Genomic DNA, 20,216 nt, shown 5'->3' on the forward strand with positions numbered 1-20,216 from the left:
TAGTCCTGCTTCAGAATAAAGTGCTCTTTCCTGGTGTCCATAGCAACGTGTTGAAAATTTAGAAACAGTTCAGTGAAAAGTCCTAAAAGATAAAGCAGAAAAATTCAGTTGTGGTGAAAAACATACTGACTGCAACTCGTTGCTTTATCAAGGAGAAGGCTGAAGGAATCAATTGCTTGCGCTAAATACGTGGATGCGTTGGGTATGGCATACACTGGTATAAAGAGCACCAGTAACTGGGTGCTAAAGCTGGAGGAATTCAGATGAGCAATTAAAGTGTAAATTAACAGGGTAACAACTCTGTAACCAGCTAACAAGCTGCCTGTGGCTTCTCAGTTGTTTGAAATATTCAAATCAAAATTAAATGTGTTTCTAAAAGATATGTGCTGAAGTTCCTGCTACTAGAATTGAAGCAGGAATTAATTCAGGGAATTATTATAGCCTGTATTATTCATAAGGTCAGACTAGACAATCAAAATAATTTCTTTAGGATTTTTTAAAAAAAAAAGGCTCTGTAAATGAGTCTGTGAATTATTAAAGTATAGCCTTTGTGGTACTCTGCTAGAAGCTAATATGAGTACTTGCAGAGCATGTACGGGCTTGCTTATTTAGTGGTGTTTAATTGCAGGGAAGGTGTGCATTACGTAGGCCAGATACCCTGAGATGAGGTCTTACCTTTCTGAAATCACTGTGAATCTGCCATTGATTTTTAGTGGCCGCAGAATTTCATGTTTTCATACTTTATGGAGTTCAGGGAATTGAGCTGATTTAACAAAGTCCTGAGCAGTTTGAGTCCTAGTTGCCTGAGAAGAGTTTGGGGTTTGGGTAATGGCATGGTAGCTGAAATCATCCAAGGAGCTGTGGCAGGGAGCTTTGTAATTCAGCTGGGAAGAGACCTGTTGGTTTCTGATGTGTAGTTCTGTACTTGAGATTGTGCTGTTTGTCTCCTGCTCATCTTTAGTTAGACGTGTGTCTTGGTATGCTACAAAATTATTATTTGTTTGGGCTCTTTGAAGTACTGGGTTATGAAAGTTTAAAGGGGAGTAAAATAAGGCAGTAATTAACATAGAATTTTATTATATTTCTGTTGTCCTTTGTTATAAACAGTCAATATACAGTCGGCCTAACATAGGAAAATAAATGAGTGAGAACTTTCATAAGCATGAATTATTATATAAACTATTGTCTATTCTGGCAATCATATGCAGCTGCGTAACCTTGGCAGAGTGATTTTTAAAGCAACTCCTACCTCAGTTTTTTGCATCTGCAAAATGATGACATTAGTGTTTTTCTGCCTGTGGCTTGCAGTGCTTTGGCACTGTGCACGCCAGATCTTTTTTAAATATCAGTTCATGCTAACTTTTCTTGCAAAAGCACTGCCAGACTATTTATAAATACTCTCTGCTTTGAAGCTATGGTAACTGTACTGTTTTCTTCCAGTTGGCTCTGCAGTATGTGTTAGTGGCCAGGGAGCTTGTCCTACTATTAAACACTGTAACATCAGCGACTGTGAAAATGTTGGACTTTATATTACAGACCATGCACAGGTATTTTTCGATATCAATTTCTTTACTTTGATAAAATTTTTTGCTGTTCTTGATTCCTGTCTTAATTTACATTTTTATTTACCAGGGAATATATGAGGACAATGAGATCTCCAATAATGCGTTAGCAGGGATTTGGGTTAAAAACCATGGAAATCCCATTATCAGACGGAATCACATTCACCATGGACGTGATGTTGGCGTTTTCACTTTTGACCATGGCATGGTAACGTATATGTTTTCTTTTGAAGAAAGAAAAATAGATGTTGTAAAGCTGAAGTCTTCAAATTTTGCCTACCATTGAAGAAATGTTTAAAAAAACCCATGCTTTTACATGTGAACAGGTATCTTAAAATATGCCTACTGTTCTTCTCTTGCCCTTTCGTGGGCAACTTCGCATTAGAGACAATTTTAGCTGAAAGAGGTTTAAGCAAGCTTTTTACAGTTGATTGGCAGCCTGTTATATTGAATTATGTTGCAGTGACAAAATACCTCTTGAAATAGGATGTAAATGGTAGGCTTACATTTACGCTATCACATCGTTCTTTTTCCTTTGAAACAGAACAAAAAAATAAGGTGCTGGAAGGTGTAAAAATGAAATAAAATGCTCTGTGGAGACCTAATCAGTCTTATTTTAATGTTAAAACTCTGAAACAGGGTACATCCAGCTTCTCTAGGAAGAGGACTTTTCTAGCATGGAGTTAGTTGTGGATTTTTAACACAGAATTTAATTTCAGAATTCAGGCCTTCTTTCATAAAAATGTTTGTTTCTTTGGATGAAGGTGGTAACTTCCATGTATGTGTAAAGTAGCAAGTAATGAGCTTGCATAGCCCTTGAAATAAACAGAATGGATTTTTGCCACTGAAATAAAAGATGATTATTTGCTGATTTGTTTTAGCAAAAATATTCTGCATGTCTTCCAAACAGTTCCACATCATTGTTTTTCCTGCTTGAATGACGAAGTCCCAATTCCCCCCACCCAGCTGGCAAAACGAGCACTTTTCTTCTAGTCACTTTTAAAATGGCAGGTCTTTAAGGATGCTTTCCACAGTGCAGGAGCTCTCAATCCCCAGGTGTAAGAAATCAGGAAAGGAAGCCAAGAGACCGGCATGGCTGAGTTGAGACCTGCTGGTCAAACTGAAGGGCAAGAAGGAAATGCACAGGCAGTGGAAGGAGGGACAGGTATCCTGGGAAGAGTGTCGGGACACTGCCTAGTTCTGTAGGGATGGGGTCAGGAAGGCCAAGGCGCAGATGGAGCTGAACTTGGCAAGGGATGCAAAGAATAGTAAGAAGGGCTTCTACAGGTATGTCAGCTGGAAAGGGAAGGTCAAAGAAAGTGTACTCCCCCAGTGAGCAAGACTGGCAAACTGCTAACAGCAGATGAGGAGAAGGCTGAGGTACTCCAGTTTTTTGCCTCAGTCTTCACTGGCAGTCAGTCTCTCTTCCCATACCTCTCGAGTGGATGGCTGGCAAGACAGGGACTGGAAGAGCAAAGTCCCTCCCACTGTAAGAGAAGATCGGGTTCATGACCACCTGAGGCACCTGTACATACAGAAGTCTATGGGACCTGACAAGGTGCATCCCAGAGCCCTGAGGGAATCGGCTGATGTAGTTGTCAAGCCGCTCTCCATGATACGTGAAAAGTCATGGCACTCGGGTGAAGTCCCTGGTGACTGGAGGAAGGGAGACATTGCACCCATTTTTAAAAAGGTAGAAAGGAGGACCCTGGGAGCCACCAACCTGTCAGCCTCACCTCTGTGCCTGGGAAGATCATGGAACGGATCCTCCTAGAAGCTATGCTAAGGCACGTGGAGGACGGGGAGGTGATTCGAGACAGCCAGCACGGCTTCACCAATGGCAAGTCCTGCCTGGCCAGCCTAGTGGCCTTCTATGTTGGAGTGACTATGTCAGTGGACAAGGGAAGAGCTATGGATGGCATGTGTCTGGACTTCTGTAATGCCTTTGACATGGTTCCCCACAACACCCTTCTCTCTAAACTGAAGAGATGCGGATTCAATGGGTGGACTGTTTGGTGGATAAGGAATTGGCTGGATGGTCGTATCCAGAGGGTAGTGGTTCATGGCTCAGTGTCCAGATGGAGGTTGCTGACATGTGGATTGCCTATAACTTTGGTGACAGGGATTAATAAACTATATAGTCAGTTGCTTTGGGGGTTGCATTTTTAAAGGTGCTGTAGATAAATAGGAACCTCTTCTGTGGTGCTGTGCTGCTGCTGTAATGAAAACCTCACTGTAACAGGCTTGATTTCAGAATGCTGCTGAAGAATGAGGTCAGCCAAACTAGTGCACGTTTCACATGCTCTGGGATACTAGTGCATATTCCCCTCCATACGTTTTGTTCCTAGCCTTACTACCTGGCACACTTCTTGCCTACCTATGGCTAAATATATGCTAGGCCTGTTCTTTGGCAAGAAACCATAATTAGACCTGGTATGTTATATCCACGATGTTCTTCATAAGTAAATGTCTTTTATTACCTAAGTAGTAGTTTTGCTGGTAGATCTTACTTAGTCCCAGAGAAAGACAAATAATACTTGTAAAAAAGACTTGTAAAAATGCAAGCGTTAGACACTAATGGCTTTGACTAGCTGAGAAAGATGAGTCCCAAGTCACACCTTTGCAGACATTGCTTGGGTGTAGACTGGACCTCTGTTATTTCATTTCAATTTTCTCACTTTATCTTCTGACCTTTGGATCCACTGTTCCTTCTGTATCCCTCATGTGTTTCACCTTGCTGTCACCTTCCCCCTTCCCCCCCCAATTGAGTATGTTCAGAGATCTAACTACAGTAGACGTTCATTTTTAACTTTGACTCATTCGATGCTTGCTTGAAGGAAACTATAGTCCACCATTTAAAAATAATCTTATTCCTAAATAAAATGTTTATCAATTCAGGTACTAAATTGCTTTAGCTTTGCTACTGAAGTTCTACGTGAGGATTTTCTTCACTGTGTGTTATGTGTTGGGGGACTGTTGGCTAGGTATCAGATGCCTATTGAATAAAATAATAATCTCTTGTAATATGACATTTCTTTGGGGAAATAAATTTCCATAATTTTGATGAATGATTAATGCAATTATAGCTAATACATAACATAGCAAGCTTTCAGAGAAAAAACCCATGTAGTTTTATCATGGGTAAGAGGAAGAAGAGAAGCAGCTGGTTTTTGAAAATTGATATTTTGATCTCTGACTGGGTGTTTTTAGGCTCACTGAATTGTGGATCTCTTTTCCCTTTGTTAGGGTATCTTCCTTCCCTTGTAAGTACTTATTGCTTATTGCTTTAGTTCTAACCCAGATCTGGTCAGGTTCTTGATGAGTGTTGGCAGTCTGGAAATAGTATTAGCAGAAAATACACTGTGGATAGAAATGAGGGAGGCCTTTCTCCTTTCCACCCGAGTTGCTGGGGAGGTAGGGGTAAAGGAGCAATGTAGTACTAGTTGTAGCTGTTTGAGTTGCAGCTTCCTGGTCTCAGTGGAAGGTAAACAGGTCACAGAGTGCTTTTATTTTTGCTGCTGGCATAAAATCTTCTTGCCAGTGGAAGGTCAAACGTGGTGGGATTCTGCTGTTAGGTGCCTCTTCTCCACTCTTAGTTACATCCTAAGGAGCATATTTGTTCTGTGTTGAGCAAGATTATACCAGCCCAGAAGAATGCCCTTCTGGCAGCCTTCTGACAGATTTCTTTACATCATTTTATATTCTCTAGAGATGTAGGTTTTTTGGCCATTTTGCAAAGAGTGGTGGCAAACTTAAGATGTTATGTCTTTGTTTTATATTATCTCATTGTTTGGATGCTGCCACTGCCTCCTTTAAGCTGTATTAACATGTTGTATAAGCACTCCTAATCCACCTCAGTGAATACATATATCCATATATCCCTTCACGACTTAAACAGGCTTGGAAACCCGTAATAAAGTGATTTCAGCTATAGAAAAGCTGGTAAAGGAGAGTGCTTCAGTAACTCCTGGAGGGGAGATGTCTGTATGTAGGCTTGAGGGTTAATTGGAAAGTCTGGCTAGGAGCTGCTTTTTGTTTAGGTACTGAAGTATAAATATTAAATATATTAGTATTGAAATATTTAAAAAATTAAAAAGCCAGACTGAATTCACTTGATTCATGTTAAATAAAAATGTATTTGATCTGTTTTCTTACCAGCAGAGTGCTTGTTCCAGTGCTGTGATCAGTGTGATATCACAAGCAAAATGGAATAGAAATAATTTGTTTGTTTGTTTAAAGGAAACACTAGCACATTAAAGAGAACTTGAATAATATTTATCTCAGCTGCAAATATTATTGAAATCTTTCTTAGTCATAAACTCCTTTTAAAGATGTCCCCCCCATCTCAAAGTCCTCTTTTCTGTATCATGCTAGTGATAGAGTTGATGAAATGACAGCATTGGCAATATTTACATATTCTTTTAGTGACATGGTATCTTTCAGATACAAATCCTACATATCTAAACAAATTAATGGATTTGCTATGTTAACTTCTTGCTTCCCTTCTGTTGTTTTTGGGTGTGGGGTTTTTTTTTGTTTGTTTGGTTGGGTTTTTTTTTCTTAATTGCTTGTGACTGAAGTGGGATAAGTACATTCCAGTCCTGAATTCCTACCCTACACATTCTTTTCCCGTGGGTTTCTGTGCTGGAGTACTGGCTCTGAAAGGTTCAAGAGTGCTTTGTTTTTTAGTTTCATGCTCTCAGACTGTTCTTTGTGTTTTGATACTTGTAGAAACTTAACCTCTTATTTTTAAACTGGCAATATTCAGATGCTTGCCTTAGTGCTTGTGCCAAATGTTTAACAAGCTGGCATTAAAAATGCAGCATGGCATTGGCAGCCCTCAGTGCCTTACGCTGACCTCTCTTGCCAGTTGCCTGAGATGAATTACCAGACATTTGTCATAAATTATATTTAGTAGTTGTATGCAAACAACAGAGAAGTTCTGATTTACTGTAAGAATAAGCATAATTTTATCATTTAAAGCTGAGATCTAGGCATAACAGTCTTCATTTTCATTGCTCCCAAATGAGAAACTTAGCACTATTGCTTGTTTTTTTCTTTTTGATGGAAGAAGAGCATAGTACTGTGTATCTAATTTGGGTGATTGTGACTAGTTGGCAGCTCAGTCTTTTAAATACACAAATTGGATAATTTTGAAGAAATGTGTATATAAAGTCCAAAAAAATATAAATTAAACTTATGCCAGTTTCTATACAGACTACATAAAAACTCAGTTGGCCTTTTGCTGCAATAGCAAATTTTTCCTATGCACTAAAAATAAAGGGTTTGTTTTGCATCTTGAATGTGGTTTTCTTTATGCTGCATTTGGATTTTTATAAAATCCACCAACTCTCAAATAAAGACCATTCCAGGCTTCGGGAGGCAAATTTTCATAAACGTATTTATTATGCCATCAGTCACACTTATTATTGCTATTTAATTAAGTTGATAGAGTCAGATACTCTTTAGCAGATTGTTTCTTTCTATCTTGGTCTCCTGGGTTGTTTGGGTTTGTTTTGGTTTGGTTTGGGTTTTTTTACCCTGTTGGGAATACAAGTGTCAGTAAATATTTAGGAAGTGTTAAAACTTGCACAGTTAAACAATAACATGAAATACCTCTGCGTTTCTGTAATATTGTGATCTTTGAGACAGAGAAAGAAAAAAGGCCATTTTAGAAATACCTGGGGAAAAAATTCCTCTGAGAAGAAAAGCAGTGAGCAAAATCCCCTCAGTTACAAGTTTTAACTCTAATGCATTTCAAAGCAGTATTTGTTAGACTACATAAAATGCAGAAAACAAAAACAATCCAAGTTCAATTACTGAGTTATTCTTGATGTAAAAAGTCATCTGAGCTTGTCCAGCTGCACAGGAACCCTTCTTTGTCATCACATCAACTTTTTCTGTACACTAAGTAGCATGTGGAAACATCAACGTTACCATTACTGTGGTGTCTGTCTGTCTGTGATAACCTTCTCTGCTCAGATCTTAACAGGCTGCAGCGGTGTGTTCTTGCCCATGCTTTCTGTCACTGTAGCTGTCATCTTGTGCCCACAGATAATGTTTTGCATGGTATTTTAAATAAATTTGGTGTACAGAGCTGCTTTTTAATAGTTAGGATTTTTCAAGCAGAAAGCTACTGCTAAGGTATTTTGAGTCTCCTTACACTTCGTATTTTTGTGTAAGATTTTAATATTTTTTTCCACATGCATCCTTTATTCCTTCTTCCTTACTAATCACAGGGGCCTCTTTCTTCCTAAGCAATCCTGGCACTGCCAGGTGCTGCATCCTCCAGGTTCTTCTACTGCTAGTCAATGAATTACAACCAGAAACCATCACAAAACACACATAAAATACTGAGCACACTTGAAAATCATTCTTAGAAGGAGGCGGAGGCAATATAATGCTTGCAATCCCTCTATGCGGAGGAGGAGTATTGACCTTCCTGACCTTAATAGCCGCCTGGCAGAGTCTCCGTAAAGGATCTGGGGCTTGAGCTGCCCGACAGCTGGACGGAGCTTAAGAGCTGCAGGTTGGGCAGCCCGTGTGTGCTGTTAGACAGAAGTGGTAAGAAAGGAGCAGGCTGTTTCTAATGGTATTACTGGTTATACACGGAGCTGGCAGTAAGCTTTGGGTTTGCAAACAGTGTTAGTGGGCCCTATGCATAATAGCATTTCTAAGTATGGAGTTAAATGATCTGTTTCCTTGTTAACAAAATATTTGTTAACTTCCCAAGAGGAAAATGTTGTCTGATCCCATATGTCATTTCTTGGGATCCAGAAGTTCATAAGTTTTAAAAAAAAAATTAAAAAAAAATAAAAGGGAAGGCGTCTTTGAGAGGATATAATTCAAAGGCACAACAATGCCTTTTGAAGGGGAGCGGCTGTGGTAGCTGGAAAAGATAGAAAGGATTGCCTGGGGCCATCTTAAAGACTTGAGAGGAGTTTAGCCCTTCTCCCTAGGGGGTGAATTTGGGCCAAAGAAGTTGTTGGTTTCAACAGAGAACCGCATAGAAAATGGGGAGTTTGGGAATGAGGTGGTTGCTCAGGACTGTGGAAGAACACGTGTTTCTGACAAACAGCAATTCTGTTGATTTAACTGAATTCAGTTTAATAATTGTGCACACAGGTGGTGTTCAGACACAGTCTCAACAAGTGCAGAAAATACACTGGGTTTAACTGCATTGGCTCAAAGTCAGCAGTTCAGCTTAAGCTAACTCTGCTTGAGGTATACTGGGCTTTTTAATACAGTTTCTCTTTATAAATATTGAATGATAGAGGATCTAACCTAGCAGAAAGTCTTGACTTTCTGACCTAGCAGTCATCCTTATAAAGGAATCTGAGATACAGATTTTTTTTTTCTTCTCCCCGTTTTGAGGGAGCACTTCCCTCACATTGGCTTACAGCAAAATCTTAGTTTCTTCTGAATCATCGGTCCTACTTTTTTCAAGAAGGTAGAAGAGCAATCATTTTGAAGGCTCCATTTTCTACTTTTTGAAGAAATTACACTTCTACTCTGCTGTCAAGTGATGTTATGGTATTCTAGGACATAGTAGGCACAGTACAATTAATCTACAGGTACCTCTTCTGTTCCTCTCTGAAGTTGCATATTATGTAGATACACTGGGACACGAGCAGAAGTGAAGGAGCCTTCTCTCACTTCATTTCCAAGCAAGTTTAAAAGTTACACAGTATATGGTACTGTTTTCAAGAATTAAAAGTATTTGTACCAGAATTGCCTTACTATTAAATAACAGTGCTTGCTGAAGCTCGCAAAGATATTGCTGACCACATAAAGGCTCTGCTTGTTTGCAACTTCTGAACTACTGGCATCTGAAATGGCTGCGATGAAGCGCCTCTGAAATACCTCTTTTCCTTCATCTTGCTGTAGTCGCAACATATTTGGCACTCAACGGGAAGATGATGTGTGAAGTAAATAAGATACCAAAACATGTATAGTAATATTTAAATTGAAATTATGTATTCCGTTAAGAGGATTAAGTTTTACTTTATACCAAATCATCATCTTATTTAAGTTTCTCTGAGGGCTTCATTTTAAGTGAAAATGAGGGAAAAAGGTGGTTCCTTTGGGGATAAGAAGTCCCAAAGACTGCCTGTTGGCATGAAAGTGTATTTCTGAGGAGATCTCCTTTAGATTTCCCTGTCTGTTAGTGTGTAGCTTCCTTGAGAACTCTGAAAACATCTTGGCTCACTCTGAAGAAATCCAATTCTAAATCCTTGAAAAAAATATATTCTGAATATTGTCAGAAAGTAGGATTTTTCCATTTGACTTAATTGTCACCCAGAGGGGCCTGGGGAGCCAAGCTGTGCACACTGATAGTACTTTTTTGGAGATGTTTAATCAATGCAGTGCCTTTCCTGGCTGCAGTCGTCAAACTAGGGAGAAGTGCATGCTGTCTTGAGTTCCTTGTTGAACCATATGTATTTCTACTTTTTTGTACTCAAAATATGTTTGATGAAGTCCCTTAGCAATTCATAGCACATAAGTAATACAACAGTGAAGCAGAGTGCTTTCTACATAGGTTGGCAGTAACTTGAGTAATTTCCATGTGGCAGGTAGTAGAAACTCTAGGACTGAGGTGCTCGTGGTAGTAGGTCATGTGAGTACAAACACTGGAATCCAGTTACACTGAGCAGTAGGAGGAATTGTGCTTTCTTGTCATTCACAAGTCAGACAAGTCTCACGGTTAGTGAGACTTAAATGGCTACAGGAAAAACAGTATTTGGATGAGGTGCCTGTGACAGTGACAAAGATCAGCGAAGGTCCGGCCTCTTTCCTTTTGGGTCAGATGTTTTACCTATATACATGTTATCGGTTCATTAAAGAGGTAAACATTTGCATGATGAGGACTGATACTGCTAAAACCATAGCTGGAATCATACAGATTGTTTATACTATTGATGGCTTTGCAGAGCAGAGGGACACAGACATCTAGGAGAAAAGACAGAACTAAGATTGGTTCACGTTATCTTTCGACCATGTGTTCTTGGCTGTAATGGACAGTGCAATTTTGGTTGTTTGTCAGCAGCAGAGTACTGCTCTGAATGTCATGTGCTCTGGTTTTAGTCTTGCCCTCCGCAGCTGCCCGCTGGAGATAGTCTTGAGCTTTCAAGAGCTTGCATCCAAGCCATCCACAAACAAATCACTGGGCGATTATCTACCATCTCCAATAAGAGATGCTTCCTCCGTTTCAGTTCTTTTGTTTCTGTTCTTTTAGTTGGGCAAAATGGGCATATAATACCATTAAAGTTCACCTCAAGGAATAGGTTGAATTTTAGTATCGAAATGTTCTAAAAAATGCTCTGAAAGTACTGACACAGTTACTTTGCATGGCCCTGGAATGAACTAGAATCAGAGAAGTCATTGGGCTGAAAACAACCATTTTGCCAGATGAATTTTCAGATGGACCAGTTCGTTGTGCTGCTACACGAGTGCTTGTTGGCACAGCAGGAGCATACCTGGGATGGCTTTGTGGAATGTCTGGTGTCTTTTTTTCTTCTTTTTTTTTTTTTTTTCCCATAGCTATGCTGCTTATAAAGCATTTGTTTAAATACAGTTTTGTTGTAGGCCTGCTACTACTATTGGTGTGTCTGAATGGAAGTGTACACCATTTAAAAAAAGGGGAGGGGGAAAAAGTTTACCACTTGGCCACTCAGACCAATCCAGCCCTGGAAAAATTACTCATCTCCCACATCCATATGTATTTATTCTGCCCACTTATTTCAAAGAAATTTAGGACGCTTCTTCCGAAATAAATCATATTCTTACCAAATATATATGGTTCTGGGTCTCAAAATAAGTAGGTAGTCTTCTCCATAGCGTTGTCCTTTTTATATTAGACCTGTCACCTTCATGGTTTTGAAAGGAGTCTGAGCCTTAGTTGCTGCTCAGGAAACCTGATTTTCAGTCCTCTTTGAGCTGCTATACCCAGAGTTGCCATTTTTTCTTGGCATTTCATGGGCAGTAATAAATTCTCAATGCAAACACAGTGTCTTTGAAACAGTATTTTATTTGGGGGAAAAAAATTATATAGTGGCAATAGCTGTTTTAATTTAACTATGTAAGTACTTACATATTGTCAATTTTGGTACCGTTTCCATTTAAATGAGGATTGTCTTTAGAGGGGTGGGAGGGTAAGGAATAGCCTTCATCTTAAAAAGGACTCTTACAGGAAACTGCATGTTTTGTGTCTTAAGGGTTACTTTGAAAGCTGCAACATACATAGAAACAGGATAGCAGGTTTTGAAGTGAAAGCATATGCCAATCCTACAGTAGTTCGGTGTGAAATCCATCACGGCCAGACTGGTGGAATCTATGTTCATGAAAAAGGAAGAGGACAATTCATAGAGAACAAAATCTATGCAAACAATTTTGCAGGTGTTTGGATTACCTCAAACAGCGACCCAACAATAAGGTATCGTTTTCCTCATTGATGTTTTACTACTTAGAAGAAGAGTTTTGAGGGGGATAGCAAAATTGCAATTTTATTTCATTTATTTATGATGAACTGTAAATACTCCTGTATATGTAAAAATGAAATTGCTGTCTGTGTTCGGTTGAACTGCATTTTTAACTTGCATGTATACTTGGAAGTATGTGTTTCTCAAAGTGACAGAACATAAATTCACTATTTTAAATCTAAATATTGTACAGTCCTAGACACTACATACATGTATAGTATTGTACAGTGTATTATAATAATTTCATAATGTGGATGGATATTTTTGTTTCTTAGGGGCAATGCAATTTTTAATGGGAATCAAGGTGGTGTTTATATCTTTGGTGATGGAAGAGGCCTTATTGAAGGAAATGACATTTATGGTAAGTTAATTTGCTTGTTGCATCTTGAATTCTGAGAAAAATGAGTATGTAGGTTGTATTAAATAACATTTTTTGTTAACAGGTAACGCATTAGCAGGAATACAGATTCGAACAAACAGCTGTCCCATAGTTCGACACAATAAGATCCATGATGGTCAACATGGTGGAATTTATGTAGTAAGTATTAGCTACAAACAGGCGTACAGACTTGTTTTCTGTTCTTACAAACGTTGGAAAAGGGTACTCTGCAAAATGTTTGATTGTACTTGAAATGACTGAATTTCTTATGTTATAAACTAGGTTAATTGTAATAGACTGAACCTGGTGCTGTTATTTGAAAGATAAGGGCTCTTACGAATGTCACTAAATTATTTCTATTACAGAATAAAAAATTTAAAATGGGATAGATGACAGAATTTCACCGTTTCTTGGTTAAAAGCTTTTTAAAGGCTTAGTTTTCATAGTAGTTTGTCATTATTTAAAAAAAAAAAAAACAAACTAGAAGTCTGTTCAGCTTTTTTTGAGTGTAATGTGTTTACCACTAACCTCAGAAAATATTTTTTTTTTTTTTGCCTTCAGGATGATATACATTGCAATTGCTGTACGGTCGTGTATTGTAAAAGTGAGGAATAAAGCGCAATTTCCAGCGTATGCAAGGGCTCTGCTAATTGAACTGAAAGAGCTGTCAGGTTCCCTTAAGCAATACCAGACTTTGAGAAATATTTGTGTATTTTTTCTGCCAAAAGTTACTTAAGGTTCAGCTAATGCTGCAAGTGTGCAGCTTCATCTACTTATTCTGTAAATGCAACCAGAACAGCTTACCTTGACCAAGAATACTGTTGCTTTACTTTCAAGCCCAAACACTTGGTAAAGATAGTTATCTTAAGAGACATGCCAATTTTTTGTCAGTCTGGTGGACAGGGCTGTGGGTGTAGGTTTAAGTGCCAGGTACCACAACTTTCATCTGATTGCATGGCACTGGGGAGGTACCTTTTCTACCTACAGCTAGCAGACATTTGCAAATACTACTGCAGAGCCTTGAAATATAACGATTTGCATGCAGAGTGTTCTTCATTTCCTGGCAAACATTCAGAATCATGATGTACTGTTATTTGGAGGAAAAAAAAAAGTGAAAACATGTACTCAAATAGAAAAGAATTACTTTGCTACAGTAAAGAAGCCATGTTGGGGAGGGATGGGTACAGCCAGAAGAACAGTATTGGCAGTTAGCAGGTTTTCTCAACTCTTAAATTGTCTTGCATTTAGCATGAAAAAGGACAAGGTGTGATTGAGGAAAATGAAGTTTACAGCAATACCTTGGCTGGAGTCTGGGTGACAACAGGGAGCACTCCAGTCTTGAGGAGAAACAGAATACACAGTGGGAAACAGGTGAGTTTTGCTCTGTAGTTACAAGAGGGCCGTAGAGTTAAAAGTTCTGTGGTTTTATACTTCATTACTTTGGAACTAATTATTTAATTCTTGATGTGTTAGGTTGGAGTTTATTTTTATGACAATGGACATGGCGTGTTAGAAGACAATGACATCTATAATCACATGTACTCAGGGGTTCAAATAAGGTAAAACATATTCTCATTTTATGTCAAAACAGAGGTAGCTTGGTTTGTGCTCTTTTGTGTCTTTTTAACTGCTCTTGTAAATTTTTTTCTAAAAATAACTTTTTTTGAAATCCAGTATGTCTGAATATCCTCTGCTTCAACTTACAAGAGTAAGTTATTACCAATATAGCCTGGATATTGACTAGAAGTCTGTAAAGCTAAAATATGTTTGCATGTTTGGAAATGTAAGATTCTTAAGCAGGGAGATCTGTGGGGTGCTTCTGCAGAGGTGTTTTAAGCGTTTGGCCTTGGGAGATAGTAAAATGTTTTAAATTACTTCTTTGCTTGCTTTTCTCTCTAGAACTGGAAGCAACCCCAAAATTAGACGCAACAAGATCTGGGGTGGTCAGAATGGTGGTATTCTTGTCTATAATTCTGGTAGGTTTGCTTTTAACATTTATCCAGAATTGTTTATATTCTGCAATATTATCTCTTCCCATTTATTATCCTTTTTGATTTTATTTTTTTCCACCCTTCCTTCAATTTTAGGGCTTGGATTTATAGAAGACAATGAAATTTTTGATAATGCAATGGCTGGTGTATGGATTAAAACAGACAGTAATCCTACACTAAGAAGAAATAAAATCCATGATGGAAGAGATGGAGGCATCTGTATATTTAATGGGGGAAGAGGTAGTTTTTTCCCTTACTGGCATATACTGAATATTCTGGATAAGAGTTTAATTTCAGATTAAGCAGTGTCCTTTTTAAAGTGCTCTTTAGAAACCTAGCTCTTGTCTTCTGAAGTAATAAAATAGTTATAACGAATGTACAGTGATGCTTTTTAGCCTTAATTACATCAGTAATACTGAAATCCGTGGGAGGCAGAGAGGTTATTAATCTCATCCAAGATGACTGTTAGATTGCTGCTTAAGACAGTCCTTTTATCCCATCGGCTTTTGTAAGCTTTGCCATTTGACTGAAAGATGGTATTGAATTCCAGTCATGGAGCCAAAATCATGCATCTAAACAGTTCAGGTTCTGCTTGTGTCAAAGGTTTAGGAGGAAAAAGTGACAGATCTTTAAGGAATCTCTGGTATACTTGTAAATTTAGAAGTGGTCCTCCTCTGAAATCCCCTGACTGTTCTGTGTCCCGGTATCAGCTTCTGATATTTTGTAGATAATCACTTGCAGTGAATGAGCTTTAATTTTAAGTTAAGCATTTTAAAGTAATCCTGTCCTGCAATAACAAAAATGCAAGTTAAGCTTTGCTTTGGCAGGCTGCTGGTTTTAGAAGACAAGAATATAAAGATGTTAGGAAAATTGAAGAAAAATTTGGAAAGTGAAAAGACTTAGCGTTTCCTCAAAAATAAAATGGAGTTTTCTGTAATGGTGTATGCGATCCCAAATTCTATTCTGTACACTGAAAAAAATACACTTACATGATTATATACTGAGAATTACTTTAAACTTTTATCACTAACTTAAATGCTATTGGTGGGTATTCCTCAAATGAAGGGTATTAGCAGGATGATGATACGTGAGATGTTTTGAAAATATTTCACAGAATGGTTACAGGTAAGGAAATGTTAACAAGCTCAAATGTCATGTTTGTTGGTCTGTCATAGGTCTTCTGGAAGAGAACGATATCTTCAGGAATGCTCAAGCCGGTGTTCTTATCAGCACCAATAGCCACCCTGTGCTAAGGAAAAATAGAATATTCGATGGATTTGCTGCAGGTTTGTGGTGTTTAAATCAAAACAAAAATCAAATTTTGAAGTGTTGGAGCTTAGAGTAAGCTCTTCACAAAGCTAACTCTTGAGCTTCTTTACCCCACGGTATTTAGACATTTTAACAGAGATTGGGATATCCTTCAGTATATTCTAGAAATCATTTGAGAATTCAGAATTGTAGCCAGAATTATCTTTACAGCAGTCTCTGGAATCAAAGATATGTATTGAGAAACAACACATTCTGCCTTCTCATTTTTCTGTGAAATACTTTTTCATTATTTTAGAAGTAATTGATAAAGTTGTGTAGGACATATTTATAGTTATCTGCTGGATGCTGGTTTGAATATTTTATCACTGCTTTAAAACCTAGAAAACAGAGCAAATGTATACTTTAAAGAGGTTTCTATTGCATCTCAAGTTGAACAAACTTGAAAAATTACTAAAATGAGCGTTTCCTACTCCAGAAGAGATGAAGAATGATTGCTAGTGATTTTTGTGCAACTTACTGTTTTAATGATCACAGTTCCATACGTCTTGCATTCCATTCCATTTCAACTAAAATTACATTCTTGAGTTTTCTCCCATCTTTCTTTCAGAAGAAGCAAGTTTTCTGAGAAGAGCCTCTAAAGGTGTTGTTTCAGTGTGGTGGGGGGGAAGGATAGGTTGCTGTCAAGAGCAGTCCTGGACAAATGACTTTGAAGACACGGGTTACTGATAAAAGCTAAGATTTAAAGAAATGAATTTTAGGTGCCCATCTTGAGAACTTTTTTAAAAAGCTATTTTAAAAAGGGTAAGGTATGTGCACAAGAACTTCCAAATATATGTGAAGATGACAGCTTTAAGCACCCAAAAATCATATCCCCCCTGAAAATATAGGATCATAGCACCATTTTATTACCAGATAAACTAGTAGTGTATTGTTACTACCAGAAGCCATGCATGTCAGCTGTAGCTCTTTGAAAGGATTCAACAGAAGTATTTGAACCTCAGTTTTATAGCAAATTACAGTGCAATTTCTAGCTGTGTCATTTTCCTTTTTTTCCCCGAGTTTATGATGGTTTAAAAAGAATGAACAAACTATGGATCGTGAGAGAGGTACAAATGCACAGTCACTAAGGCTTTAACTTTCCCACTTTCTTTTCTCTTCTTTGTTCCCCTGACCCAATAAAGGTATTGAAATAACAAATCATGCAACTGCAACATTAGAAGGCAATCAGATTTTCAACAACCGCTTTGGAGGTTTATTTCTAGCGTCTGGTGTCAACGTCACGATGAAAGGTGAGCCTGAGCCCTCGTTGGTTGTTTGTTCACTTTTGTGTTTTTTATTTGGTGCTGGCTTTTGGGTTTATCGTACCATTTTTTCCATTTTTGGCTCAGATTTGGTATTGCCTTAGGCTGAGTTGTAATGAAGAGTTTCAGCTGAAGGTAATAAGCCAAGCTAAGCTATCTTAGATTTTTAGACAGCCAGACACTTTCAAAGGTAACTTAAGGTTTTCCTATCATATTAAAACTCTGTTATTAGCTCTTCTGTGTCAAAATTGTTTCCAAACTGGTTACTGGTCTTTGGCCCACCTCAAATTCCAGTTCTAAGTTAGTATAGTGGAAAGTCTTCTGTCACATATCTGAAAACAAGTGTTCAGTAAAGAAACATGCCTCATGTGGCTTGGAGGATCTAAAAGTATGAATATTCATAATCCCAAATCACTTTTTTCAGAAATTAGGAACAGTTTACATATATAAAATTCCCATGTATAGTGGGGAAGTGCGCATGAGACAAGATCCTCTTGGAGGAGATTGGAGTGATGGTTTGAATGCCAGACAGCTCCACAGGAGGTTATTTTAGAAGAAAAAGGTTCAGTTTGCAGAGTTTTTACCTGCTTGGCTCTACTTGTTATGGCTTTTCCTGTATATTCTTTACACCACTTAAAACACAAGCTCTGGCTCCCTGCTTCACAGCTCCTGGGCTTACTGACTGCATCAGTCTGTGCTGTGATGCTACTGAGAACGGACAGGACTAGTTTGAGGTGCACTTTGGGACTTGACAGAAAATGTAGTAGCTGAGTAACAAGAGAGGATTATCAAATTCACTGTGCCTTGGACACATCTTTTAAATGCTGGAGGTGGGCAGACCTAATTCCCACTTCCATTGTGGTGGAAAGTGCCTTATTTGTAAACTCCCCTGGGGGAAAAGCCATGCTTTTCTGCTTTCTAAGGGCTGGGTAAAAGCCCTTGTGGTAGACAAGAGGCTTTCCAACATTTGGGTTTCAGACTTCTCAACAGAAAACTTAAGCCTGATACCAAGGCTTGTTTCTCTAACCATTTATTCACAAAGCAGTTCACAAAGAGTATTTAAATGAGGGTTTATCAGGTACGTGTGCACGCAAAGAGGAACAGTCTTTCTGGTCTGAGGAGTGCACTGCACTGTCTGGGCATCTGCCTTCATCATCTGGCATTGAGATTTGATAGGCGTGAATGCCAAGACTAAAATGCAGGCATAGAACTAACAGTTCCTAATGGATTTAGCTCTTAAGGGGGAGGGGGCTCTGATTTAACACCTCAAGAAAAAAAAAAGTCATTGATCCAGGTGTGATTAGTTCTCGGCTTTTTTGTCCCCCCCCACAACAGATAACAAAATAATGAACAATCAAGATGCCATAGAAAAAGCGGTCAGTAGAGGCCAGTGTCTATATAAGATTTCAAGTTACACCAGCTATCCGATGCATGACTTCTACAGGTAACGGGTTTTCTGTCACCTACAGTAAGGTTTTCAAATAAACGCAATTTCTCTTCTAGCGAGACCCCTAAAACAGTTGCCATCTGTTAACACACAAATGTGTACGCTTCCTCAACTGTAACAGAAGAGGATTAAACAAGTTCCCATTGTCTTGAATTTACTGCTACTGAATTTACTGTTGCTGTGAACCTGAGCCTAAGGGATTAAACAGCAGAACTGCTTTTTCAAAACAAGCAACAGAAGTATGCCACGAAATCCAAGCTCATGTAAAATTCTCAGGTTTTAGTCCAATGCACAACCTTTTAGTGCTGTTCTGCCCCTACGCCCTCCCCCAGCCCTTTACTCAGCTCATCAGTTTTTGGTTCCTGCCTAACATGATGTATTTTACTTCAGATGTCACACCTGTAACACCACAGACCGTAATGCCATATGTGTGAACTGCATTAAGAAGTGCCATCAAGGACATGACGTAGAATTCATTAGACATGATAGGTATGTTTCAAACAAGTATGTTGAGCAATTACGACAATGTGAGTAAAGTAGAAACTAAAGAGCTCTCTTTCTTTGTAGGTTTTTCTGTGACTGTGGTGCTGGAACACTGTCTAATCCCTGTACGCTTGCTGGAGAGCCTACACATGATACAGATACACTATATGACTCTGCTCCACCTATAGAATCTAATACATTGCAGCACAACTGAATTCCTTTCAGAAAGAAAGTCCTGCCATTCTAATATCATAACTGTTAAAACTTTTTTTTTGGAGGAAGTTATACTTGCCCATTTCTGCAGAAAGAGACTGTATTAAAGCGGATGTGTGAGGTGTTGACACTATGGAGCTCAACCTACCAAAAAAGAAAGTGGCAATATGTTGACTCAGGATAACAGAACTGGGCGTTTTAGCATTACTGTGTAAACAAAGACTTTGAAGGGACAGAAGTGAAGAAAAATAAGCTGCAATTTTGTACAGATACCAACTTCTGAAAGCTGGTGTTTTTACAAGTAGCATTGAAACGCAGTCCAATTTGCAGTAGTACTATTCTGTAGACAAGCAGCATTCTTTGTTGCTGCCTTTATGGACATGGGTACCAATTGCTTTTGTAACATGGTAAAAAATGTGAGCTAGCACTTCTGCATTTCTTTTGATTTTTTAACATTTATTCAGATTGAGAAATATGATTTTAATGCTTTAATCTCATGTAGTTTGTTTCTAATTTCAAGCAAAAAAATCTTATTGTACTTGAATGTGTCCTGTTTTGTTAGCACACCTAGACTTGCTGTAACTGTACTCATGTCCCAGTATGTACGTTCTTTCTATGAAAGAGAAAACACTAATCTTAAATTATATCCAGCAATTTTTCTGGTGTCCTCTGAAGTTAGAATAATCTCCTTCCCTGCCCCAGCAATAGTCTGTACTCAAACCACCCTAACAAAAAAAGCGAGTGTTTTAATGAGACTTCCTAGACTATAATGCACTATAAAACAAAGTACCCATGTAACTAAGTTTTGTGAAAGAAATTTTACTATGTTTTAAAGTACACAGTAGAAAGTCTCCTCAAAACAGTCTTGTACTTTACTCTGTTCATAGTTTTTTTTGAACAGTCTGGACATTACTTACATAACCTGCTGGAAGTCACAGTAATTTCCTGCTCTAATGAAGCTGAGACAAGTATATATACAGCCCTATACAGTTTCATAGCTTTTTTCCATTTATGTGTATTGGTGACAGTGGGTAATCAACAGCCTGAAAGTGTATGCATGTACCATAACATCTAGACTTAATATATTGTGGAG

At 38.3% G+C, this 20,216-nt stretch overlaps 1 protein-coding gene across 2 annotated transcripts in view; it reads left to right on the forward strand.

Moving 5' to 3' along the window:
- Nucleotides 1-20,146, forward strand: part of FBXO11 (F-box protein 11) — a 77,496-nt gene extending 57,350 nt beyond the window's left edge. For both annotated transcript variants that reach the window (XM_075042450.1, XM_075042449.1), the window contains exons 10-23: nucleotides 1,441-1,547; nucleotides 1,633-1,770; nucleotides 11,777-11,994; nucleotides 12,316-12,401; nucleotides 12,484-12,578; nucleotides 13,668-13,790; nucleotides 13,893-13,978; nucleotides 14,319-14,395; nucleotides 14,507-14,650; nucleotides 15,586-15,696; nucleotides 16,861-16,968; nucleotides 18,316-18,424; nucleotides 18,818-18,916; nucleotides 18,995-20,146. In XM_075042450.1, coding sequence (XP_074898551.1) covers nucleotides 1,441-1,547; nucleotides 1,633-1,770; nucleotides 11,777-11,994; nucleotides 12,316-12,401; nucleotides 12,484-12,578; nucleotides 13,668-13,790; nucleotides 13,893-13,978; nucleotides 14,319-14,395; nucleotides 14,507-14,650; nucleotides 15,586-15,696; nucleotides 16,861-16,968; nucleotides 18,316-18,424; nucleotides 18,818-18,916; nucleotides 18,995-19,124 — 1,631 coding nt within the window. In that variant the 3' untranslated portion in view covers nucleotides 19,125-20,146. The remainder of the gene's footprint in view (nucleotides 1-1,440; nucleotides 1,548-1,632; nucleotides 1,771-11,776; nucleotides 11,995-12,315; nucleotides 12,402-12,483; nucleotides 12,579-13,667; nucleotides 13,791-13,892; nucleotides 13,979-14,318; nucleotides 14,396-14,506; nucleotides 14,651-15,585; nucleotides 15,697-16,860; nucleotides 16,969-18,315; nucleotides 18,425-18,817; nucleotides 18,917-18,994) is intronic.
- The last annotated feature ends 70 nt before the right edge of the window (nucleotides 20,147-20,216 follow it).

Source organism: Buteo buteo, chromosome 12 (assembly GCF_964188355.1).
Source record: "Buteo buteo chromosome 12, bButBut1.hap1.1, whole genome shotgun sequence".
NCBI classification, from domain to species: Eukaryota; Metazoa; Chordata; class Aves; order Accipitriformes; family Accipitridae; genus Buteo; species Buteo buteo.